Source organism: Macaca nemestrina, chromosome 12 (genome assembly GCF_043159975.1).
Source record: "Macaca nemestrina isolate mMacNem1 chromosome 12, mMacNem.hap1, whole genome shotgun sequence".
Taxonomy (NCBI): domain Eukaryota; kingdom Metazoa; phylum Chordata; class Mammalia; order Primates; family Cercopithecidae; genus Macaca; species Macaca nemestrina.
The window spans coordinates 8,388,697-8,413,949 of NC_092136.1; the positions used below are offsets into that span (position 1 = coordinate 8,388,697).

The window sequence follows — 25,253 nt, forward strand, 5'->3', positions numbered from 1 at the left end:
TGACAGAGTGAGACTGTCTCAAAAAAAAAAAAAAAAAAAAATAGGCCGGGTGTGGTGGCTCATGCCTGTAATTCCAGCACTTTGGAAGGGTGAGGCGGGCGGATCACAAGGTCAGGAGATCAAGACCATCCTGGCTAACACGGTGAAACCCTGTCTCTACTAAAAATACAAAAAGTTAGCTGGGCATGGTGGCGGGCGTCTGTAGTCCCAGCTACTTGGGAGGCTAAGGCAGGAAAATGGCGTGAACCTGGGAGGCGGAGGTTGCAGTGAGTCGAGATCGTGCCGCTGCACTCCAGCCTGGGCGACAGAACGAGACTCCCTCTCAAAAATAAAGTAAGAAATAAACAAACAACAGGCCGGGCGCGGTGGCTCAAGCCTGTAATCCCAGCACTTTGGGAGGCCGAGACGGGTGGATCACGAGGTCAGGAGATCGAGACCATCCTGGCTAACACGGTGAAACCCCATCTCTACTAAAAAATACAAAAAACTAGCCGGGCGAGGTGGCGGGCGCCTGTAGTCCCAGCTACTCAGGAGGCTGAGGCAGGAGAATGGCGTAAACCCGGGAGGTGGAGCTTGCAGTGAGCTGAGATCCGGCCACTGCACCCCAGCCTGGGCGACAGAGCAAGACTCCGTCTCAAAAAAAAAAAAAAAAAAAAAGAAATAAACAAACAACAACAACAAAAACTATGTATTATGCTGTTAATATAAGGTTTACATATCTTAACTTTTTTGATCCTGTGGGCTAGGTGTTCTTATTCCCATTTTACAGAGGAAGAAACTGAGGCATGGGAAAGTTCAGCAACAAGCCCAAGGTCACACACTTATTTATGAGGGAGTCAGGCAGTCTTCACCCCAGAGCCAACTGACCTCTAGATGGGACTGGAGACTGGACCACTTGGACCATTTTCTTTCCAATAACAGGGCTGAAGCAGCTGATGAAGCCATGGTGCCCCATGGACTTCTTGGTCCAGCTTTGCCAGTGACCTGTGGGGTCCCCTAGGTCCAGTCCTTCCCTTTTCTTGACCTCGGTTTCCTCATTTACAATGAAGGAGTTTGACACAATAATTCTTGATTCTGAACTGTAGTCCAGGAAGAGACATTTGGGAATGAGGCCCTGGCCTGCTGGTGACATCATAGAGGGGGGAGTTCCACGAGAATAGTCAGGCCTTTCTGGAAGCCCAGTGCCACAGTCTGCACTGAGCTCGGCTCAGGAAGGAAGGGAAATCCAGGCGGGGCCTGTTGGGCCCAGGTCTGGAGTTCTGTTTGCTCCAGAGTTCCCAGCACAGTCATGGATCAAAACTCAGTGCCTGAAAAGGCTCAGAATGAGGCAGACACTAATAACACAGATACGTTCTTTCGCTCCCACTCATCACCCCCACACCACAGGCCAGGCCACAGCGGAGCTCTCCACCATCATGGCGTGCCTCAGCGACGTGGTGAATCTCACCACCCTCCGGAGTTCGAAGACTTCCACGACCAAGCCTTCTCCTCCCACATCCACCAATCTCAACACCACAGTGAGGCGTGGAATCATGGCAGAGCTCACGGCCCCACAGGCTTTGGCCTGGCTCCCTCTGAAGGTGCTGTCCCCTCCCACCATTCCTACGGTGAGGACTACCTTAATGAGCTCCACCATGCTGGCAGAAGGCACCATGACGGGTCCCAATACAGTGGGTTCCATCAGCAGAATGACTCCCACTCCCGTAAGGAGTCTCACCATGGCAGACGCCAATATCTCGGTGAGAATTTATCCCACTATTCCTCTGGCGTGCCCCACCACCCCAGCGAGGCTTCCCACCATGGTGGGTCCTACCTGCCCCATGGAGCCAATCCCTACAGTGAGTCCTTCCACCACAGCGAGGCTTCCTACCTTAGCGGGCTCCAACACAACGAGTCCCAGCATCACCAAGTCTCCCACCATGGCTGGTCCACCCACCACCAAAGCCACCACCATGGCAGGTCCCATCATCACGAAGCCCACCAGCATAGAAGGCCTTCTCATTACGGACAGATCCTTTCCCCTTATTCCTCTGTGGGGTCCTACCAGCATGGGACATCTGACCATCACAGCGAGTACCCCCATAGTGAGCATTCCCACCACACACAGTACCACCACCGGACTCACCAGCACCGAGACCACCACCAGCACCGAGACCACCACAGTACGCATCATTCCAGTCACCTCTCTGGCGACTACCAGTACAGGGACTACGTCCAGAGCACTTCCCAGCTCTCCATCCCACAAACGTCCTGGAGCCTGGTTCACGATGCCTCCGGCCCTGCTGCTTCTCATACAGGAGCCTCCCCCCATCACATGGCACACCCACAGGGCTCGGCCCACAGCATGACTCGGTCTGTCAGCACAGTCCCCTCACGTGCCACCCAGAGGTCCAAAAAAGTTCATCCCTGGGATACCTCCACCAAAGATTCAGAAGACTGGGGCAAAGAAGAGGGGCGGTTTCGGAGACGCAAAAGTGAGTCTTTGCTGGGTCCCCCATGCCAACTCCTGCTGCCTGGCACAGGTTCCAGACCTGATCTCGGGCCCGCACTGACCTTCCACAGATCGTAAGGCCTGAACCTCCTGCATATGTCCCCCATTGGCTATTCATTCTCCTGACTGTTCATGGTCCCATCTTTTATTTTTTGAATTATGCACTTCTTTAGGCCATGAGGTGTTTGTTCATTCAGTCACTGCCTTCTTTATTCGTATGTCCACCAGTCAAACATTGACACTCATTCAGTGTGGGTGTGTGACCTGCCTGGACCATGGCAGCACAGGGAAAAATTCAACACAGTCGCTGCCCTCGAGGGGCCCAAGACTGGGGGTGGTCACTTAGCCGACCACAGATCATCCTGTGCTCGGGGCCTGCCGTCCTCAGAACATTGACCACGGTGGATCCTATCTGTCCAGATTTCTCCCACTCAGCTGTGAGCTGCTTGAGGACAGAGATTAGGAACTAATGCCTGAATGAGGGCCTTATTGGAGGGCAAGGAGGGACCATGGGCTTTAGCTCTCACTCCACCGAACCTTCTTCCTAGTAGTTCAATAAACGTGACAACAGGCCAGGCGTGGTGACTCACACCTGTAATCTCAGCACTTCGGGAGGCCGAGACGGGCGGATCACTTGAGGTCAGGAGTTCGAGACCAGCCTGGCCAACATGGTGAGATCCCGTCTCTACCAAAAAAAAGACAAAAATTGGCCAGGCATGGTGGTGCGTGCCTGTAATCCCAGCTACTCGGGAGGTTGAGGCAGGAGAATCGCTTGAACTCAGGAGGCAGAGGTTGCAGTGAGCCGAGATCATGCCACTGCACTCCAGCCTGGGTGACAGAGCAAGACTCCATAAGAAAAAAAAAACAAATAGGCCGGGCGCGGTGGCTCACACCTGTAATCCCAACACTTTGGGAGGCTGAGGTGGGCAGATTGTTTAGGAGTTGGAGACCAGCCTGGTCAATATGGCGAAACCTTGTCTCTACCAAAAAACTACAAAAATTAGCCAGGTGTGGTGGTGTGTGCCTGTAATCCCAGCTACACAGGAGGGTGAGGCAGGAGAATAACTTGAAGCTGGGAGGCAGAAGTTATAGTGAGCCAAGATCGCGACACTGCACTCCAGCCTGGGCAACAGAGCGAGACTCCATCTCAGAAAACAACAACAAATAAAACATGACAACAGTCTCAGGAACAAGCAGACAGGGGCAAGGGTGTTATTAAATGGGGGTGGGAAAGGCAACCCAGAGGAGGGAACATTTCATCAGGACCTTAAAGGGAGAGGATAAGTGCACCAAGAGGATGGGGTGATGAGGAGGTTGGGTTTTCCATGTGTAAGTTGCCACGTGAGCAAAGAAAGGCATGAGACACAGGAGTGGGAGCCCTCAGGATCCCCAGAAGCCAACTCCAAATCCGCAACAGGCTGGCCCCTGCCACAGAAGGCACAGGACCAGCCTGTTGGGGATTTATTGGCCAGGGTGGTCTCGAACTCCTGGTCTCCAGGAGTGAGCTCCAGGTGCGAGCCGTTGCTTCTGGTCACAATTATCCCCATTTTAAAGACAAGAAAACAGAGACACAGAGCAGTAGTGAAGTCACGCAGCTGCTTAGGTAGAGCCGGGGAGAGCCTGGGAATCCAGGCTTGTGTGAGGCTTATGCTGAGGAGAGAGAGGGCACTGGGTGCTGGGGACAGCCCTGAGCGCACTCCTGTGTCCCTGCAGAGTGGTACTTCATAACCTTGGACTCCATATTCTTCTGCGTCTATGTGGTGGAAGCCGTGGAGGCCAGGAGTTCGAGACCAGCCTGGCCAACATGGTGAAACCCTGTTTATACCAAAAATACAAGAATTAGCTGGGTGTGGGGCAGGCACCTGTAGTCCCAGCTACTTGGGAGACTGAGGCACGAGAATTCCTTGAACCCCGGAGGCGGAGGGCCAGCAAGCAGGTGGGAGTGACTATGGACGCTGAGCCAGGCTGGGGGGTACCCGGGACCTCGTGTCCCCCACTTGCACACACTTGACTTTCTGGCCCTGTTCCTTTCAGCCGGCCGGCTCCAGCGGACCCACAAGAAGGGACACTCTACTAATCTCTTGCAGTGGCTGTGGGAAAAGCTAACCTTCCTCATTCAGGGCTTCCGGGAAATGATCCGGAAGGTGACCCAATCCCTGGCCTTTGAAACCTTCATCTTCGTCGTCGTCTGCCTCAACACCTTCATGCTGGTGGCCCAGACTTTCGCTGAAGTCGAGATCCGGGGCGGTAAGAGCCAGGGAGCCCTGTTCCCATGGAGAACCCACCGATGCTGTTCCAGGACCTCCGTGGGCCTGATCCAGTGCCGGGCGGTTCACAGGACTCAGCTCACTAGATCCTCATCCCTGGGAAGTAGATGGCATTGCCCAGCGTTTAGAGAGCGTCTCATAAAGACTCCGCTGAGGTCAGCCAGCCCGAGACAGAAGGACCAGCTAGGCGGGAGGCGGTGCTGTTCTCGCCGCAGCCACTAGGGGACGCATCTGCTCCAAATGTGCGACTGAGGGCGGCCGGGCGCCTGCAGCCTGAGCTTCGCGGGAAGGGCCGGGAACCCGAGAAGGCCCTGGAGGGGCGAGGGTGGAAGGCGCTGGAGGGGCGAGGGTGGAAGGCCAGGGAAGGCTGGGCCCTCTAATGTCATGGAGCAGGGTGAAGGACAGGAGCTGCCCGGCTCGTTGTCTCAGGCTCCAGTCTAAGCACTTCGCTTGTGTTCATGCATTTAATTCTCACAACTTTATCGAGTGGACGTCAGTTATCCCTACTTTATTTTATTTTAGACGGAGTCTCGCTCTTTTGCCCAGGTTGGAGTACAGTGGCGTGATCTCGGTTCACCAAAACCTCTGCCTCCCGGGTTCAAGTGATTCTCCTGCCTCAGTCTCCCAAGTAGCTGGGACTACAGGTGCCCGCCACCACGCCCAGCTAATTTTTGTATTTTTGGTAGAAACAGGGTTTCACCATGTTGGCCAGGCTGGTCTCAAACTCCTGACCTAAGGTGATCTGCCCGTCTCACCCACCCGAAGTGCTGGGATTACAGGCGTGCACCATTGCTCCCGGACACAATTAAACCCATTTTAAAGACAAGAAAACTGAGACACAGAGCAGTAGTGAAGTCGTGGAGCTGCTTAGGTAGAGCCGGGGAGAGCCTGGGAACCTGGGCTTGTATGAGGCTCATGCTGAGGAGAGAGAGGACACTGGGTGCTCGGGACAGCTCTGAGCGCGCTCCTGTGTCCCTGCAGAGTGGTACTTCATGGCCTTGGACTCCATATTCTTCTGCATCTACGTGGTGGAAGCCCTGCTCAAGATTATCGCCCTGGGTCTCTCGTACTTCTATGACTTCTGGAACAATTTGGGTGGGTGGGGCTGGGGCCAGGCCGTTTGTGTTTAGTCTCAGGGAGGCTCAGGATGAGAGAACGGTGGGGAAGGGAGCGCTGGCATTGGGAGCCTGCGAGGCTCAGGAACCCCGTGCCTTCAGACTTCTTCATCATGGCCATGGCCGTGCTGGACTTCTTGCTGATGCAGACCCACTCCTTCGCCATCTACCACCAAAGCCTCTTCCGGATCCTCAAGGTCTTCAAGAGCCTGCGAGCGCTGAGGGCCATCCGGGTCCTGCGGAGGCTCAGGTCGGTGGCCACGGCTCCCACCTGGGGTGGGGACTCCAAAGGAAGAGGGGACACAGACCGGGGCCCCCAAGAAATCCACTGTGACCTGCTCAAGGGATGGGGGCGCCCGCCGGAGGCTGCTGACCCCAGCCTGCTTCTGCCTCCTGCCATGCACTGGAATCAGCCCCTTCATTTTTCCAGAGAGGGGCCGGGACTCACCCAAGTCACCAGCAAGTCAGGAGCCTCCTGCCTTCAGCGCCAGCTGTGGCTGCTAGGCACAAACACCCCCCTGCCCCACTGATGACTCAGCCCTCGCTCCATTTCTGCCCACAGATTCCTGACCAGCGTCCAGGAAGTGACAGGGACCCTGGGCCAGTCCTTGCCATCTATCGCAGCCATCCTCATCCTCATGTTTACCTGCCTCTGTATCCTGGTGCTGCAGGGGCTGGGGTGGGGGCCTGAGGGGTTGCGGTGAAAGGGGTGCAGGGAGCAGGGATGGGGCAGGAGGAGGGGCGCTGGGACAGGGATAGGACCGAGAGCCGAGTTTGGCCCTGAACAGCCAGTCCTCTTCTCCGCGGTCCTCCGAGCACTGTTCCGCAAATCTGACCCCAAGCGCTTCCAGAACATCCTCACCACCATCTTCACCCTCTTCACCTTGCTCACTCTGGATGACTGGTCCCTCATCTACATAGACAGCCGTGCCCAGGGTAGGGCAGGCCCCAGGCGGCAGGGAGGGCAAGGGATTGGGGGGGTGGACCGGCCAGGGCTTGGTGACCCCATCGGCAAAGTGGGGCTTCTGATGCCTGCATGTCAGAGTGTGGGGAGGGAGCAGGTCGTGGTTGGGGGTGGCAAGCACAGCCTGACTGTGCCCTCTGGCCTGCTCCCCCTAGGCGCCTGGTACATCATTCCCATCCTCATAATTTACATCATCATCCAGTACTTCATCTTCCTCAAGTGAGGACTCGCCCCTGCTGCGCTGCCCAGCACCACCCGTGCTTCCTGCTCCCCCTGGGACCCTCACCCCAGCCCTCTCACCCTGGTTGTGCCACACTGAACCCACAGGAAATACAGGGTGTACAGGGTGCCCCTCTCCTCTGGCCTCTTCACTGAGGGCACACTCCTGTCCCCCTCTCCAGCCTGGTGATTACTGTCCTGGTGGATAGCTTCCAGATGGCGCTGTTCAAAGGCCTCGAGAAAATGAAGCAGGAGGTACCAAGTGGGGTGGGACAGGTGGACCAGATCAGGAAGCTGGAGGAGTAAGGCCATGGGGCTCCAGGGTTGAGCAGGCCTGGGACTCTGACAGATCTGAGGCCTCTTCTTCCCAGAGGGCTGCCAGGATCCAAGAGAAGCTGCTGGAAGACTCACTGACGGAGCTCAGAGCCGCAGGTACCAGCTCAGCCCGCCCTGGCCTCACCTGCCAGTGGAGGCCAGTCTCTCCATCCCCCTAACCTCCCTCCACAGATACAGAATTCCAGACTCGGTTTTAGAGTTTTAGATTTTGAGACTCAGGAGGACTTTAGTCCAGAGGACTCTAGGACAATCCTCCCAAAGCCATTTAAACTGCTTGTCAAATCGTTGTGTTTTTTTTGTTTGTTTGTTTGTTTTGAGATGGAGTCTTGCTCTGTGGTGCAGGCTGGAGTGTGGTGCTGCAATCTCTGCTCACTGCAACCTCGGCTTCCCAGGCTTAAGCAATCCTTCCATCTCAGCCTCCTGAGTAGCTGAGACTGCAGGCATGCGCCAGCACACTCCCCTAACTTTTTGTTTGTTTTTTTAGTAGAGATGGGTTTTCACCATGTAGGCCAGGCTGGTCTCAAACTTGAATTCCTGACCTCAGATGATCCTCCCACCTCAGCCTCCCAGAGTGCTGAGATTACAGATGTGAGCCACCACACCTGACTGTGCTTGTCAAATCTTAAAAGACCTACTGGGGGCCGGGCATGGTGGCTCACGCCTGTAATCCCAGCACTTTGGGAGGCCGAGGCAGGCGGATCACCTGAAGTCAGTAGTTTGAGACCAGCCTGGCCAACACGGTGAAACCCTGTCTCTACTGAAAGTACAAAAATTAGCTGGGCGTGGTGGTGGACTCCTGTAATCACAGCTACTCGGGAGGCTGAGGTGGGAGAATCACTGGAACCCGGGAGGCAGAGGTTGCAGTGAGCCAAGGCGACAGAGCAAGACTCTGTCTCACAAAAAAAAAAAAAAAAGAAGAAGACAAAAAGAAAAAATACGTTCTAATTGGCTAGGCCTAAGTTACCTGTCCTTGAAGCTGGGGGATGGGGCTAACCTCAGCCAGAGGACTTGGACTAAAAGGGGGTAGAAGTGATTTGTTCCTCAGGAAAATTGGGGTACTTCTTCCAGAAGTGGGGTGGGTGCTGGACAAGCAAACAAAGGGAACTGCATCATGCGGCACGCCCGGAGAAGCAACCTCCTAGAGCAGCCTGTACAGAAGCTCCATTAGCCCTTATCTTCCTGACACATGGGGTTCCTCTGCCTCCTCTCCAAATCCAGGCCTTGACCTCACCCTTCTTTCTCTACATCCAGAACCCAAAGAGGTGGCGAGTGAAGGCACCATGCTGAAGCAGCTCATTGAGAAAAAGTTTGGGACCATGACTGAGAAGTGAGGAGACAGGAAGGGAGTGAGGCCTGGGGTGTAAGGGTGAGGCCTGGGGGCCTGGCTGGAGGGTTGGGAGGGAAAGGGACATTGCCTGCCCCTCTAGAATGGGATGGAGTGCTGAGGCTTGTGAATGAGCCTGTGGGTGCAATGTGGAGACCCTGAGTGGCTTCTGCACGCCCAGAGGTGTGTGTGCCACCTGGCTAATCCCAGCAGCAGATTCCACCCATTCCTTCACCCCAGAACCATCCCCAACCTTTGTCAGGTCTGGGCCCTGTGAGGGCTCCAGGGACCCAAAGAGGACACAGACTCAGCCCCTGCCCATGAGGACCCCACCTCTAAAGACCTGTGTTGGGCCGTGGAGGATGAGTAGACTTTAGCCAAGTGGAGGGATAATGAGGTAGTTGGAGGAACAGCTTAGATCAAGGCCTGGAAGCCAGATGCTCAACCTCCATTCCTGTCCACTTGAGTGGCCAGCTGGGCCAGGACATCTGGGAACTCTGTCACCCAGGCTGGAGTGCAGTGGTGTAATCTAGGCTCACTGCAACCTCTGCCTCCTGGGTTCAAGCTATTCTCCCACCTCACCCTCCCGAGTAGCTGGGATTACAGGTGCACGCCACGACGCCCGGCTATTTGTGCGTGGTTTTTTTCAGTAGAGGCAGTGTTTCACCATGTTGGCCAGGCTGGTCTCGAACTCCTGACCTCAAATGATCCGCCTGTCTCGACCTCACAAAGTGATGGGATTACAGGCGTGAGCCACCGCGCCTGGCCTCTCACTTATCTTTCAAACTCGGCTCATTGACGCTGCCTCCAGAAGTCTTTCCAGGCCCCCAGCACCGGGCAAGGTTTCCCTCCTCTGGGCCCCTCAGAACCCAACTTCACATCTCAAGGTGTCAGCAGCTGTCTGGCTCTGAGGGCAAGCTGTCTCTTGTTCATCTCCAGCTCCTCAGAGCACCTTGCTGTGTTCATTGTTTCCAGTGTTCTTTGATGAATGGGTTGACAAGATGGCCGGGAGGGTGTGAATGGGACAATGGGTAATGTGGTGGGCGCATGAGTGGGTGGATGGACAGGTGGATGACTGACTACACTGCATGGTGAAGGTGTTAATGGGTGGGTGGGGGGTGGCTACAGGGAAGAGCAGGTGGATGGAGGGGGAGGTGAGTTGTGAGTGGCTAGAGGGCCAGATGGTGAGTGACTGGATAAAGTGGATGGATGGATGGACAGATGGTCGAGTGGGTGTATGGGGAGGAATGGGGCAGATAAATGGGTGGGTGGAGGGATGGGTGGTTAGGAAGATAAACAAAGCCAGAAGCCTCTGCGCCACAGGCAGACTTGGGCACTTTCTCATATCTGGAAAAGGAGACCTCCTGGAAATAAAGGTCTGCAGTCATATAAATTTTGCGGGGAGGAGGCAGGCAAGAAGAGCCTCTGGGTGCTTCTGGGGTCCGGTAGGCCCAGCCAGCAGGTCAACCCAGCCCATCTCTGCGACCCCCACCCATCACCCGCAGGCAGCAGCAGCTCCTGTTCCATTACCTGCAGCTGGTGGCAAGCGTGGAGCAGCAGCAGCAGAAGTTCCGCTCCCAGGCAGCCGTCATCGATGAGATTGTGGACACCACATTTGAGGTGAACCAGGCAGGAGCGGGAAGGTGCTGGCGAGGGGCTTGTAGCCAGAAGTGTCCCCAAGTAACAGCCCCATGGGGATCGGGGAGGGCAGAGGCTGGTTCATTCACCCACCCGTGCCCCACCAACCCCGCAGGCTGGAGAAGAGGACTTCAGGCAGTGACCCCAGGAGGACACCAGATACAGACTTCAACCCCTGGCAGTCTGCCCGCCTGGGTACACTGGGACGGATCCCCAAATCTGCTGGAAGGATTGTCCAGGCCCTGCAGAGCGGGGGCCCCAATAGAGTTTTTAAACCCCAGGAGGCTCCATGTCCTCACTGGCTAGGCCAAGGCGCAGGGAAGGGAATTGGTGCACATTCACGAACGAGTGTGAGCCGGTGCTCCCTATGAAAGGGGCTGCTCTTGATTCCCTCCAGCCCTACCAGGGCCCGCATGCTAACTCAGCCCAGCAGGGCATTAACAGCAGCTGGAGGGGTGAGGCAGAACGTGGGCTGAGCTCAGGTGTCGGTGGTGCCGGGAGAGCCGAGGAGGCAGTAACCCTGCTTTGGGGAGGAAGGCCCATCTGGCCCAAGAGTCAGGAGAAAAAGAATAGGCCTGAACACCCCAGGGTTGCCAGGGCCTGGGGGCCCAATGGGCTCCAGGAATGGGGACTCAGAGCCCGGGAACTCAATCCTGCCAGGACCTTCAGCTCCAGGAGAAGAGCACCAACCAGATGGGGATGTCATGAACCCAGAGGTCAGAGGTCATTGTCATATCCTGCCCTTCCTGGGGTCAGACTCTAGAGCCCACTGAGGGGAGGTGGAGTCGGGGCTTCTCAAGTCCTTCTGGCCTCAGGGCAAGGGGCGGGCAGGGATGTGTGGAGGACCTTGCTGCTGGGAGAGGGAAGCAGGGAATGAGGCTGAAGGCTGCGCCCCACAGCCTGCTCTAGGACTTAGATGACCTCCGGACTGATAGCCTGAGCCTAGGCTGGATGTCCAGAGCCCCTGTCCCCATGGCTGGGGGTGACAGTGGGATACTGGCTTATGCTGGGTGCTGGAAACCTAGCACTGAGTAAAGTGCAAGCCTTGCCCTGGCCCCAGGGGTCTCTCCTTGAGTGGAGGGTTTTCCATTATCTACAATAGCCATCTCACCTCTAGTAGAGGTGAATCCAGGGTGCAGTTCAGGCCACAGGGAGTCAGGAGCGGGAGCTGAAGGGCAATAGTTTTTTGCCAACCCTCCCATCTCTGGGCCAGACCAGTCAGTGCTGTAGCTTCCAGGGCCCCAGGACAGAATAAGCACCTCTCTTTCCTGGTCTGGCTGAAGGCACTGGCTGGCCCAGGACCCAGGAGTAGACTGTGTGGAGGAAATGCCATATGGGATTTGGGCACAGATGCCAGGGGCAGAGAGGTCACCGGGCAGGTGTCTCTGGGCCTTGCTTCTCTCCACCACCTCACACCTCACACATTCATTCAGCAGGCATTTCCTGCCCCCCCACCCCCTGCCTGCCCAATGCTGGGAGCCCCTGCTTGGTGGCACATGGGAGCCCTTCTAAGCAGCAGGCCCCCCACACACCCTGGGCTGTCTGAGCTGCCACATCTGACAAGCTTGAGCAGAAACAGGGCTGGATGTCGTCTCCCGGGTCCCCAGCTCCTGTCAAATGCCACCCCTCAGCTTCTCACTCCCAGGTGGGACCCAGGATCTACTTCCTGTTTCCTCGTCCCTACCCCAATATGGGCTCCAAAGGCAGATGGCAGGGCCTGGGAGCTGGGGCTGCTGCTCATTAGGCCCTAGCCTTGGGCAGGGGACTAGGCAGGCACAAGCAGGGTGTGAGGCCTTGTCAGAAAGGAAGGGCCATGGGATGCTCTCCGCAGCCACTGTGGTGCTGCCTGCCTGGGCCTGATGGTACCGACAGCTAGCACCCCCAAGGCCCATATCCCAAGTGTGGGTGTGTGCTGGTGCATCTGAGGAACACCTCTGGGTGTGGCACGTGGGTCCTTGGGTTGTGTTTGGGTTTTGTGTGTACATCTCCAGGTTGTTTCTCTAGGGTGTGTTGCTTCTGTGCTCATGAGTTGCTAGGCTGTGTTTCTCTGGGTATGCATGTGATATCTGCCAGCATCTGAGTGTGTGCTGTGGGTGTCTGTGTGTGTATGTCTGGTGTGTTGTGCTTTGGGCGTATGCGTGTGTATATGTATGGGGGAGTATGAATTGCAGCCACAAATTCAGGTGTGCAAATGTTGCAATGCCGCTTTCTTTTTTGAGATGGAGTCTTGCTCTGTCTCCCAGACTGGAGTGCAGTGGCGCAATCTGGGCTCAATGCAACCTCTGCCTCCTGGATTCATGAGATTCTCCTGCCTCAGCCTCCCTAATAGCTGAGATTACAGGGGCCTGCCACCACACCCAGATAATTTTTGTATTCTTAGTTGAGACGAGGTTTCACCATGTTGGCCAGGCTGGTCTTGAACCCCTGACCTCAGGTGATCCACCCTCCTCAGCCTCCCAAAGTGCTGGGATTACAGGCATGAGCCACTGCACCCAGCCACAACGCTGTTTTCTTTAAATGACATTACATTGAATCTGTCCCCTCACCCCTCCTGTGGGTGGCAGACAAGCTCTGTCCCTCTAGGGCTCCCAGTCTAGCCCCTTTCAGGCATCTTGCCCAGGGCAAGGCATGAGAGGCATCCTTGTGGTGTGGAGCCCACAGCCTGGACTGAGAAGCACTGTCCTAGCCCTCATGGTCTCTTGGCCTGCAGGGACTCTGCCATCATTGGGCCACATGCAGGTGGAGGAATCTTACAGGCCGGGAGCTCAGCGTCCTGGGTGAGGACACTGCCTGCTTGAAGCCCCACATGCCACCCATGAGCTCCTCCTGGGGCTGAGCAGGAGCAGAGCACAGACTCCTCCTCAGAGTGCTCCCAGGCAGCCGGCCCTGTTCTTGTCTCCGGGCATCGCCCCCGCTCTGTGAGTCTGCCCCCACCCCTTACCTCTGAGAATATCGGGAGTCTCTGGCTATGTGTGGGGGCTCCAAGGTTTGTTCCTCTCTGCCTGTGATGCTGGGGTGTTTGGAGGGCTCCACATTTGGAGGCTCAGCCCTGCACCTTCAGCACTGTCCGGGCTGGGACAGCAGCAGCTCTGCTGCAGGTGGCAGGGTGACCTCTCAGCTTGGGCGGGGGAGCTGGGAGCTGCCAGAAGTGGGGGTGGGGGATGGGGGCAGAAGTGAAGCACTGAGAAGAAACCAATGCAAGAAGCAGCACTGGCCATTTATTGTGACAGATACGGCCCATGGACCTGAAGTACCCTCCACCGTGGCCCCAAAACAAATGGCCTTCGCCCTCAGGGACTTATCACGCCTGCACACAGTTGTGCTTTAGGAGCTGAGAGGAGTTCTGCCAGGGAACCACAAGGACCTCAAAGTCACAGCGCAGCTTCTGTAGAGAGAATATAGGGGAGAAGGAGGGGTGAGCCCAGCCTCGACCTGTCTCCTCCCAATAGCCAGCCCTCTGCCTGCCAGGCCAATCCAGGGCAAGAAAAGGGCAATCACTGACCCAACGGATGTCAAGCCACATGGCCGGGACTAGACTCCAGATCTTGGTAGCCAACTTCTCCATTCCCCAAGGAAGCCCCAGCTTCCTTTCTGCACCCCATCTTGGCCCAGAGGCTGACTCATCCAGAAGGCCGACAGGTTCAGCCAGACATCTGGACATCTGCATGTCCAGCCAAACCAGTTCAGGCTGGACAACCTGAGTGCCTGAGGCTCTGGGGAGGGCTGGGGCTGGAGGAGCCCAGCTGTTACCTCCTGCTGCGCCCCTGCTGCAAGGGGGCAGGTGGTGAGGTCCACGTGGTCTCCAGCGACCCTGGTCTTGCGGCAGTCTGTGCTCCCCATCTCCATCGTCAGGAAGTACTTGATGCCGGCCACCAGCTGGGGACATAGGGTAGGGGCAGGTCGGGGGTCTTGACCCTTGATCCTCACTTCTCACCTCCCAGCATATTCTCCTGTTGCCCCCAGGCACTCAGGTGGGGAGAGAGGGGGAAGGGATGATTCAGACCTGGGGTCCGGGGTGGTGGAAGTTCTGGTGGGTGTGGAGGGAGGAGAGGCCTGGAGGCTGAGCCCCACCAGCAGCCTGGGCAGACATCAGACATGCCCCACCTGGGGAACTGCCCACTGTCCCCATCTGCCTTCCCTTCTCCCCGATCTACCCCATCAGGGCAGAGACTAGGACCAGGCAAGCCAGGAAGGCAGGTAGTGCATGCAATACAGGATTGAATGATGTCTTTCCTTGAAATTTAGATGGCTGCCCATTGTGGAGTTTTGGCATTAATTCGATTTTTTAAATATTGCATGAAAATATCCCGGTAGTGCTTTCGGGCCCCCTCCATGCAAGCCCGGGCAGCGCCTGTGGCCTCCCCCGCCTGGGCCAGTATCCCCTGCCAGCACCCCGCCCGCCGCACCTGGCTCTGCGCCTTGATGATGTGCGTGTCTCGGAAGTAGTAGAGGCTGTTGCTGCCCATGTTGTAACTGGCCACGGCCGCCTGCGCCGCCTTCTGCACCTGCGGGTCGTCGGGCGACAGGTCCTGGCGTTCTCCGACCATGCGCTCCTGCGGCCAGGCCCGGGCGTCGCGGGGCAGCGCCAGGAGGCAGAATGCGACCAGGGCCAGGCCCAGCGCCAGCGGGAGGCTCGAACGCGCCATGGCCGTCAGTGCCATCGGAGCCATCAGAGCTGTGAGTGCCGAGCCTGCGACTGCGCAGCTTTTACCTGCTGGGCCGCCCCGCCCGACGCCCGCGGTGCGCCCCCGCGGCCAGGAGCTGGGGCGGGGCTCGAAGTTGCCGGTTTCCGGGGTCCTGCGAGGTTCAGGGAGCCCAGGAGGTCGAGGGGGCGGCGCGCACCCGCGTGCCAAGACGCTTCCCTGCCCTCCAGGACACACCTGGCCCAGGGAGGGAGAGGACAACGAAGGTCCCCAGCAACAAGTGCCAGTAAAGGGACAGTTCACGGGAGGGCTGTCCAGAGTGAACTACCAACCGCAGCTCTTCGTGGGCTCTTACTGTTGCCACCATTTCCTAGCTGTGTGACCTCGGAGAAGTCACTTAACCACTCGCTGCCTCAGTTTCCTCTTCTGTACAATGGATGTTGTGAGGATTCAGTGAGCTGAAACAGGTAAAGTTCTTAGAAGCGGCCTGGTGCTGCGTAAATAGCAGGTGAGTAGGACACATTACTGCTCAGCGCTGCCTGACAACCTTCCTGGAGCACCAGTGACTAATGTTTCCACCTGGCCAGGCGCCTAGGCATGCTTGTAATTCCAGCACTTTGAGAGTCCAGGGTGGGAGGACTACTTGAGCCAGGGTGTTCAAGGCTGCAGTGAGTCGCAATCTCACCACTGCACTCCAGCCTGGGCGACAGAGCTAGATGCTGATTCAAAAAAAAAAAGAGGGCTGGGTGTGAGGGCTCACGCTTGTAATCCCAGCACTTTGGGAAGCTGAGGCAGGCAGATCACTTGAGGTCAGGAGTTCAAGACCAGTCTGGCCAACATGGTGAAACCCCCTCTCTACTAAAAGTACAAAAATTAGCCAGGCGGGGAGGCGCACACCTGTAATCCCAGCTACTCAGAAGGCTGAGGCAGGAGAATTGCTTGAACCTGGGAGGCAGAGGTTGCAGTGAGCTAAGAGGGCACCACTGCGCTCTAGCCTGGGTGACAGAGAGAGACTGTCTCAAAAAAAAAAAAAAAAGTCTTCACTTTACAGAGAAGGGAAAATGGATTTGCCCAAAGACACCGGCGGAGAATACATGGTGACACTGGTTTCGGTGTGCTGGCAGTCTAAGTCCAATCTGTGATCTGAAACCAGACTGAGCCCAAAGGACACAAACTGCCCAGAAGGAGGGGGTGTCAGTCATGTCAGGTCTGCCATCTTACTGACCGCATGGCTTTGGGCAAGCCCCTCAACCTCCCAGACAGAGCCTCTGTGTCCTTGTCTGAAAGACACCTTATCTCCTAAGTTTGTTCTGATATTGATGTTTCGAATCTGGCTCTCCTATAGATACAGTGAGCATGTGCCGGAGGTACCAGCCAACAAGGCCCATGACTGTGTTTTTAAAGACTCCAATAATTGCCAGGCACGGTAGCTCATGCCTGTAATCCCAGCACTTTGGGAGGCCAAGGTGGGCAGATCATTTGAGGACAGGAGTTCGAGACTAGCCTGGCCAACAGGGTGAAACCCCATTGTAGCCCACAGGGACCTAGGGGGACTGACCAAAGCCAGGCAAACGCGGGAATAAAAGATAAGAGACAAAAGAGTATTATTTGGAAGAAGCAGTCAGGGGGCACCTTGCCTATACTGGACAAGGGCCCTGAGCTTTACCCAGCCCTCCGTATTTATTAGGCAAAAGAGATAGCGAGAAAGGGGGGATGTTTGTCGGGTATGTCAGGTAGTTGTCAGTCAGCCATTTGGCCCATAGCGGGCTTGCGAGACTGCATCCTTTGAACAATAGGTGCTAATTTTCTCAGTAGATAACTTGAAGGAGCAGCGCAAGGGAGTGAGGCCCTCAGCAAACCTTTTGGTGGCAGGACAGTGGAAGTTTGCCCACATCCTGCATTCATGATAAACAGTTTGCTGTTTGATCATATAGCCTTCAGTGGAATGCCGAGTTGGTCACGATCCCTTTGGCCTTTTTGGCTCCCAACACCCCATCTCTACTAAAAATACAAAAATTAGTTGGGCGTGGTGGTGCACACCTGTAGTCCCAGCTACTTGGGAGGCTGAGGTGGGTGAATCACTTGAACCCGGGAGGCAGAGGTTGCAGTGAGCTGAGACCACGCCACTGCACTCCAGCCTGGGTGACAGAGCAAGACTCTGTCTCAAAAAAAAAAAGACTCCAATAATTCATAGATCAGGGTGGTGATCTGTTAATCACGTGGTGATCTATTAATCACACGGTAGCTCACACCTTTAATCTCAGGACTTTGGGAGTCAGAAGCAGGAGGATCACTTGAGGCCAGGAGTTTGAGACCAGCCTGGGCAACATAGTGAGCCCTCATCTCTACCAAAAGATCTAAAATAAATTAGTTGTGCATGGTGGTGCACGCCTGTGGTCCCAGCTACTCGGGAGGCTGAGGTGGGAGGATTACTAGAGTCTGGGAGGTTGAGGCTGCAGTGAGCAGTGATAGTGCCACTGCACTCCACCTGGGTGACAGAGCAAGACCCTGTCTCAAAAAATCAAACAAACAAACAAAAACAGATGAAAAGCAGTGTTGAAGTAGTCAACTCAGGAAAAGTCTGGATTTTGTTGAAAAAAAATTTTTGTATGTGTGACAGAGCTCTGTCAGCCAGGCTAGAGTGTAGTGGCACTATCATAGCTCACTATACCTCAACTTCCTGGCTTCAAGCAATCCTCCCATCTCAGCCTCCCAAGTAGCTGGAACCACAGGTGCATGCCCCCATACCTGGTTAATTTTTTTCATACCTGGCTAATTCTTAAATTTTTTTGTGGAGATGGGGGTCTCACTGTAGTGCCCAGGTGGGTCTCGAATGCCTGGCCTCAAGAGATCATGAGATCCTCCCACCTCAGCTTCCCAAAGCACTGGGATTACAGGCAGGCCTTGCTGGAATTATTTGTCTGCATTTTAGAGTTCACTGTAGTTTGTACTTGTAATTCCATGTTGCTGGGAGGCAGAGGCTTATTGTCCCTAGGGCACTAAGATCTTTTTTTTTTTTTTTGAGACGGAGTCTTGCTCTGTCACCCAGGCTGGAGTGCAGTGGCCGGATCTCAGCTCACTGCAAGCTCCGCCTCCCGGGTTCACGCCATTCTCCTGCCTCAGCCTCCTGAGTAGCTGGGACTACAGGCACCCGCCACCTCGCTGGGCTAGTTTTTCTTGTATTTTTTAGTAGAGATGGGGTTTCACCGTGTTAGCCAGGATAGTCTCGATCTCCTGACCTCGTGATCCGCCCGTCTCGGCCTCCCAAAGTGCTGGGATTACAGGCTTGAGCCACCGCGCCCGGCCGGCACTAAGATCTTGCAGTGCTTAGAGCCTCCAGGGGCTTCACTGGGGCTTGGAAGAGGTGCTAGGTCACAGTACTTAAAGAGCAGCCGGCAGCCCTCATTGGGATGGATATTGTGTATAGGCATCCAGCGTGTCACCCTCCCTTCCTGATTCTGGGCCTTAGAATTCCAAGACCACAAAAGGAAGTGATTTCCCACACAGAGACCTAGACCAGAGCAGTCACTCACTGCCCAGGGCAGCTGCCAGCCTGCTACCTGCCTCACTTCCTCAGCCCAGCTGTGGAAAACCAACTCTGCCATCTTCCTGGGATTCTAAGGAACCGTCACAAGTTCCTGGCAGCCTCAGGTGTCTGGCTTAAAGGGACAGACTCCAGTTTGTGGAAGTGCTGGCCGAGCTTGAGTTGATCAGGAGGATGACGCCTGGCCAGGACTCTGAGCTGAGAGCCTGGGAGGGGTAGAGGAAGAGGCCCAGGATTGTGCCACAGGGGCGAGGTGGGAGAAGCAGCTCCCCTAGGCCTGCTGTCTCATCACTTGGAGCTTAGCCATAGCCCCAGGTACCTCCAACACTCTCTCAAAAACTAGCCAAGGCCTGTCTGCGACTCGACTCCCCATGGGCACTCACCCCACCTGCCACTGCTTTGTGCTGATGCCAAGGACTCTTTTGCAGTACAACCTAGCAATTTCTGAGCACTTTTCACTCACTAATTCTCACAAGCACCCTGAGGGAGTACACATTATCCTCACTTTGCAGATGAAAAAGTTAATCAGAGAGGTTGGGACACTTGTATAAGGTCACACAGCTAGAATTGGTATCTTGGTGAGAAAAGGTGGGGAGTGGGGTTAACAATGATAAGAGCTCTTGCTGTGTGCCAGGCCTTGCGCCAGGGATTCAATGTATGTTCTTTCTTTCCCATAGCAGCTGCAGAGGCAATGATTATCACCTCTTTCTACAAGGAGGAAATGGGAGGTCAAAGGGGAAGGGTAGTGGTGGGTCCTGGCACATGAGTCCTTGGCTGCTCTACAGGGGTATGAGGTCTACTGTGCATGGTGTAGGGTTGTTTCTTGCAGGTGGGGTGTCCCTGAGAAGACTTTCCTGGGGCCTGACTCCATCCTGTCTGGACCACTCTGGCTTCCAGGAGGTTTGGGCCAAACGTGAGCTTGAGGTCGGTCAAATGTACTGGCCACAGGGCACAGCCTCCAGTTTTGCAGTGGCCCAGACATCCCAACCCAGGTTGTCCACAGCACCCCTCTCTTGCCCCTGGCCTGATGGGTAGAGATGACCAGGGCAGGTTCTTGACATCTCCTTCCCTCTGGGATCAGGCCCTCCAAGGCCTTGGTGCTTCCCCCAGAACCCTCTTCCTTGAACCTTCAGTTGGGCAGAGGATATTGCCCTCCCCCAGGGCTCTGCAGTCCCATATCCTGAAAAGGAGATCCTTCGGCAAGGAAACCTGTAATCCAACAGGGATTAAAGCTCCCCTCTGGGGAGGAGCGCTTCTAAGCACTGCTGATTCACTGGTTGAATCTTCACAACCCTGCACCAGCTGGCAAGGAGGCTGTAGCTCAAGGGAGTGAAGCAACTTGCTCCAGATTGCATGGGGAGCAAAGGCCCAGAATCGGGCCTGGCTGGCTCTTCAAGGCTGCCATCAGTCAAGGTTGGGAGTGACAGGAAAGAGCCCTGGTCCCTACAGGGAGGGGCCAGCCTGGAAGGGCATCAGCTGTCACAAGCACCTGCTGGGAGCCTTCCATGCTCAGCAGGCTTCCGCGGGGCAGGGCTTGTGGTGCTCCAGGTAGCCTCCCCTTACTTCCTTTCCGGGGGCAGCAGGAGCCCTTCAGGACCCCAGAGTGCACGGGCTGTGTTCACACCAGGTTCTAGGCGGGCTCTGAGCACTCATGACTAGATCAGCTGAGGGGTGTCAAGCTCTGGCTGGGTGTGAGGGCATGGGGACACGGGGTCAGTATTTGCTGATTTCCGGGCCCACCCATGTCCCAGGCTAGCGGATGGCCAGGCATGTCCTGTTGGGTACCATGGGCTGACACTTAGACAACCTGACTCTCACCCCTCACCACCAGGTCTGCTTTCTGCACCAGCATTCCAAGCTGTGGTCCCTTTGTCCTGCTGGCTGAGTCAGGCTGGATCTGAGAGGCCACACTGTCACAAGGTACATTCTAGATACCCTTTGTCTACTGCTGTCCCAGGACAGAGCCAAGAACTTGTGTGGGATGCAATATGGAGTCCTAATAAAGGGTTTGTGGCCTGCCACCTGGTATACGCACTGCCCGCGCCCCAAGGGAGAGGTGAGAAGGCAGGTTCCAGCCCCTTCTAAGGCAAAGCCTGTGGGTGAGCTGGGAAAGGCAGATGACAAGGAAATAAAGCAGACAGCATGAGCCGCAGGCTTCCAGCAGGCTCCTAGTGCCAGAGTCAGGCGAGGCCAAATCAGGAAGCCAGTGTGGGCAGGAGCCCAGGCAAGGGCTTCATGGAGGAGGAGGGAGTCTCCATGACCTCACAGAGCACCAGCAACAATCTGGCAGCATCAGGGCTGAGGTGTGGGTGAGGCCAGGGTCCTGCAAAGTCCCCACCTCAGCACACCAGGCCTGCGACAGCATCACAGCACGAGGGTCAAGGCTGAGGGGACTTACCCAGGAAGACATCAGAAACAGTATGAAACTCAAGAGAGAGCCCTCGTGACCTCAGCCAGGCCTCAGACCAGCAGCCTCCAAGGAAGCGGCAGGAAGCACAAGATAGGCCCTGCTGCAGCCACCCCAGTGTCCCTTTCAGGCTGGGCCACTCGCACTTCCCGGTCCCAGCCTTGCCCAGAACTCTCATCCCTACAAATAACAATTTAGTTTCTGACCTATCACACGATCGTTCCAGCCTCAGGTCTTTATTTTTGGTTTTCCTTTTATATTTTTATTGTTCTGAGATGTAGCTAATACATAGAAAAGGGCGCAGAACACACTCTTTCGGTCAATGCCTGTACCACCACCCCACAGGCCAGAAACACAGGTCAGGGTAGGCCAAGCCTACCCTTAAGCCCTTCCACATCCTCCCCCAAAGATAATCACTGTAGACTTTTTCCTTTACCATTTACCATAATCATTTCCTTTGTTTTCCTATCTATGTAGGAATTCCTACGAACTTGTTTGGCTTCATTTGCTATTGAGATTTGTGTTGTACACAGCTATCATTTGTTCATCTTCACCTCCGTTCAGTGCCCGGTGGCATGAATGCGTATTTATCTACTCCAGTATTGACAGCCGCTAGTGTTGCTCCCAGCATTGCAGCTGCGAACTCGCCTCAGTCCTGCTGCAGGTGTTGGGGACTTTCTCAAAGGCACAGTCCTGAGAGTGGAACTGCTTGGTCACAGGGTGTGTCAGTTTTACTAAATAACACCCAACTGTCTTCCCAAATTGTTTAGATCAATTTATACTCCCACCAGCTGGGTATCAGTTCCTGTTGCTTCACTATCTCATCAATACTTGGTATTGTCCAACTTAAAAGTGTTTGTCAGTCAGATGGGTATTAATGGCATGTGATGTCTTATTACTAGCAATATGGAGCACCTTTCCTGTGCTTATTTACTGGGAGGGAACCTTCTTCTGTGGCCATCTTAGGTCTTCTACCTATTTTTCTGTTGTGCTGTCTGCCTTTTTTTTTCTTTTTTTTTTTTTTTTGAGACGGAGTCTCGCTCTGTCGCCCAGGCTGGAGTGCAGTGGCGCGATCTCGGCTCACTGCAAGCTCCGCCTCCCGGGTTCACGCCATTCTCCTGCCTCAGCCTCCCAAGTAGCTGGGACTACAGGCGCCCACAACCGCGCCCGGCTAATTTTTTGTATTTTTAGTAGAGACGGGGTTTCACCGTGGTCTCGATCTCCTGACCTTGTGATCCACCCGCCTCGGCCTCCCAAAGTGCTGGGATTACAGGCTTGAGCCACCGCGCCCGGCCTTCTTTTTTTTTTTGAAACAGAGTTTCATTCTTGTCACCCTGGCTGGAGTACAATGGCATGATCTTGGCTGACTGCAACCTCTGCCTCCCAAATTCCATTCTCCTGCCTGAGCCTCCTGAGTAGCTGGGATTACAGGTGTGCACCACCACACCGGGCTAATTTGTGTATTTTTAGTAGAGATGGGGTTTCATCATGTTGGCCAGGCTGGTCTTGAAATCCTGACCTCAGGTGATCCACCCACCTCGGCCTCTGAAAGTGCTGGGATTACAGACGTGAGCCATCACGCCCAGCCAGTCCACCTTTTTCTTGATTGCAGTTGTATTTGTGCTACGGAAATACTCTTTTGTTGTTCACACTGCTGCAAATATCCTTTCCCTACAACCATCTCATTTTCCAAGTGGGAAAACTGAGACTCAGAGAGGATAAGCCACATGACCAAGGAACACAGGGCCCGGTCCATGCGTTTCCAAGCTAGTTCTGAGTTCCAGTCTGGCTACTTCCCAGGAGCAAGTCCACGGGCAAATTCGCCTCTCTGAGCCTCAAGTTTCCTCACCTGTAAAAGAGAAAATAATTATTATTGTGAAAAAAAAAAATGTTTGCAAAGATTTTAGCTTCAAGCCTGGTTCATACTAAGTGTTCAAGACATAACAGGGCTGGCCACGTATGGTGGCTCACACCTATAGTCATAGCGCTTTGAGAGGCTTAAGGATCGCTTAAGGCCAGCCTGGGCAACACAGAAGGGCCGTCTCTATTAAGTTAAAAAGTAAACAAAAAGAATAGGACTAAAATGTACTGAGGTGTACTCCCCTCACATCCTTCCAGCTGTGATGCCTGTGCTCCTTCTCCTACCTAAGAGATCATGGAAGATGGCAAGCGCCCTGCTCACCCTTGCCGAGGCCAGGAGAGCAGATGATATGCTGACTGGCAGGTGAACTCTCACCCACATCTGGCCCACCCTGTCTGGTACCTCTGACTCCCACTGACTTTTCCACCAGGTGTTGCCTAGCCCAGCTGTTGACTTAACTAACATCTGGAACACCGTCCATCTGGCTCCCAGGAAAAGATCCACCCACACCCTCTCCCACATCACTCGGGGATTGAGACACAAGTCACCTGCCTGAGGCCTACATGGCTAGCATGACTGCCCTCTGGGAGTGGAAGGGAAGCTGCCAGTTTCGGTCTCTACTGATAAGGAGTGAGGGAGACATGGTCCGTCCCTGGAGGAGAGGCAACTCCCAGCCCACTTGTTTTTCAGTGCACAAAGCCCAGTCATGAAAGCCACTGACTTTATTGATCTAAAAAACTTTACAAGGACAGTGACTATTCTGCCCAAAAAGGAGCCAAATGGTATCAAACGGACTGAAAGTGAGGGTGGGGGGTGAGGGACGGGGCCAGGAATCCATTCAGGAAAGCTGGTAACTGTCACCAGGGAACTGGCAAGGGAAAAAGGGCGGGGGAGGCATGCAAGAGCGAGAATCCAAAAAAGTTGAAATGGTTAGGGGAGAAAACTCCCAAAAGACCCTGGAGTACGTCGGAGGTGAGTACGACAACAGCAATCTTTTCCTTCGTAGAGGGCAGGGGAGGAGTCCCTACTCGGCTGCAAACTCTGGATGAGGGCTGGGGATTGAGAGCTTCCCAGAGAGCATCACAAGAAGGCGTCACACCACTCTCGAAGGCATCCGAAGCAGTCCCGGGACTGCTTGGCGTTGGCGCCACACGTGTCCTTCAGCCATTCCCGGAAGAGGTCCTCATCTTTCTTTAGCACCAGAAACTGGCCAAGGACAACATAGGCCTGCAAAACAGGGAAAAAGGAAGGGGTGTGCTGCTCAGTGTTCAGTGAGGGATAAGAGCAAGGCGGCCATTCCTGTGCCATTCAGAGTACACAAGCCCAAGAAGCAGCGTGGGTTTTGCCCCCATCTCCTCTCCACCAGGTGCCCAGGCTCTGGCAGCCTCTTCAGATTATACCCCACTGTCCACCCCCAAGCAGATGGACTCACTTCCCTCCCACTCCCGCCTGCACCAGGTACAGGCGGCCACCCCACACCTTGTCAAAGCCCCTCTCCTCCAGCTTCTTGCCCAGGACTTCACCAATCCCAGCCAGGCTCCCCACTGGCTTCTCCCCCATGGGCTCTGCCACGAAGTCTCGGTGCTTTTGGGAGGTTGTCATCTTGATCAGGCTTAATCTAGGAATCCCAAAAGAAAGGCAGATTAGGACTGAAGACCTGGAACTCCTAAGAGCCCACTAGCAATCTCACAGTAAGAGGCAGCCAAGCCAGGGGTTCCGGTGGCTTGCTCTATCCCCCTCATCCTGAAAGGAGAAAACCGAGATCCAGGGAGACTCTTCCCTACTATTCTGAAAAGGAGTTTCTTCCTGCAGGACCTGGATTTTGATCTTGCCCCAGAAGAAAAACAATCTTGCCTAACAGGTGGCGCAAGCGGGGCAGTGGGAAGATTCCCAGAGTCAGTAGCCAGGGCTGCCCGGAAGCTGTCACTCCCTCTGTGACCTTGGCTGAGCCAAGAAGGTACTGACTGCCTGGAACAGCCACTTGGCGTGGAAAGCTAACCAAAGAGTCTCTACCTACAGGGCGAAGCGCACACCGAGCGCTGCGCACACCCGCTACGCGTCCACGGGGCACACGCCGCACCCCAGCTCCGCCCCCATCGCGCGCAGCCGCGGCCCGCCCCCTCCCGCGGCCCGGCTTCCACGCGCCGCACCCCGCCCCCTCCCCGCAGCGCGGCCAAGCTCTCCCCCAGGGCCCGCCACAGCGCCTGCGGCCCCTCTCCTCCCCTTCTCCCCGCAATCCCTCTGGCCTCCAGCCAGGGCCCTGCTCCGCGGCTCGCGCTCACCGGCAGCTTCAGTTCCCGTAACGGTTCCTCCCGCCACCCTGCGGCTCCCGCGGATACGTCAAGCCACTAGAACTTTCTTCCACTTCCGCTTCCGGGTCGCCTCAGCCGCCTTTTAAAAAAAAAAACCTTCCACGTTGGGCCCTTCTAGCCAGTTAGAGCTAT

The 25,253-nt window shown here is 55.4% G+C and overlaps 3 protein-coding genes across 5 annotated transcripts; 1 reads left to right on the forward strand and 2 right to left on the reverse strand.

Annotated features, from left to right (window-relative positions):
* The first annotated feature begins 1,177 nt into the window (after positions 1-1,177).
* LOC105469614 (cation channel sperm associated 1) lies at positions 1,178-10,634 on the forward strand. Of its 3 annotated transcripts, XM_011720912.2 has the most exons (12): positions 1,178-2,474; positions 4,526-4,738; positions 5,740-5,853; positions 5,976-6,123; positions 6,436-6,527; positions 6,666-6,809; positions 6,993-7,056; positions 7,239-7,311; positions 7,428-7,488; positions 8,644-8,719; positions 10,222-10,336; positions 10,470-10,634. In XM_011720912.2, exons 1-12 carry the CDS (start codon positions 1,289-1,291, stop codon positions 10,494-10,496), a joined length of 2,313 nt encoding a protein of 770 aa, XP_011719214.1. In that variant the 5' UTR covers positions 1,178-1,288; the 3' UTR covers positions 10,497-10,634. The 3 variants fall into 3 exon arrangements, 2 of the variants coding, with proteins under 2 accessions (XP_011719214.1, XP_070930341.1); XM_071074240.1 differs by lacking the exon at positions 10,470-10,634 and having other exon boundaries at positions 8,644-8,758; XR_011610473.1 differs by lacking the exons at positions 6,993-7,056; positions 8,644-8,719; positions 10,222-10,336; positions 10,470-10,634.
* Positions 10,635-13,550: 2,916 nt separating this feature from the next.
* LOC105469613 (cystatin E/M) lies at positions 13,551-15,064 on the reverse strand. Its single transcript, XM_011720911.3, has 3 exons — positions 14,761-15,064; positions 14,105-14,230; positions 13,551-13,739 (listed from the first exon to the last, which is right to left on the reverse strand). Exons 1-3 carry the CDS (start codon positions 15,022-15,024, stop codon positions 13,656-13,658), a joined length of 474 nt encoding a protein of 157 aa, XP_011719213.2. The 5' UTR covers positions 15,025-15,064; the 3' UTR covers positions 13,551-13,655.
* Positions 15,065-23,513: 8,449 nt separating this feature from the next.
* Positions 23,514-25,219, reverse strand: LOC105469610 (barrier to autointegration nuclear assembly factor 1). The gene is made up of 3 exons (XM_011720899.3): positions 25,092-25,219; positions 24,289-24,427; positions 23,514-24,036 (listed from the first exon to the last, which is right to left on the reverse strand). Exons 2-3 carry the CDS (start codon positions 24,409-24,411, stop codon positions 23,890-23,892), a joined length of 270 nt encoding a protein of 89 aa, XP_011719201.1. The 5' UTR covers positions 24,412-24,427; positions 25,092-25,219; the 3' UTR covers positions 23,514-23,889.
* Between the last annotated feature and the right edge of the window lie 34 nt (positions 25,220-25,253).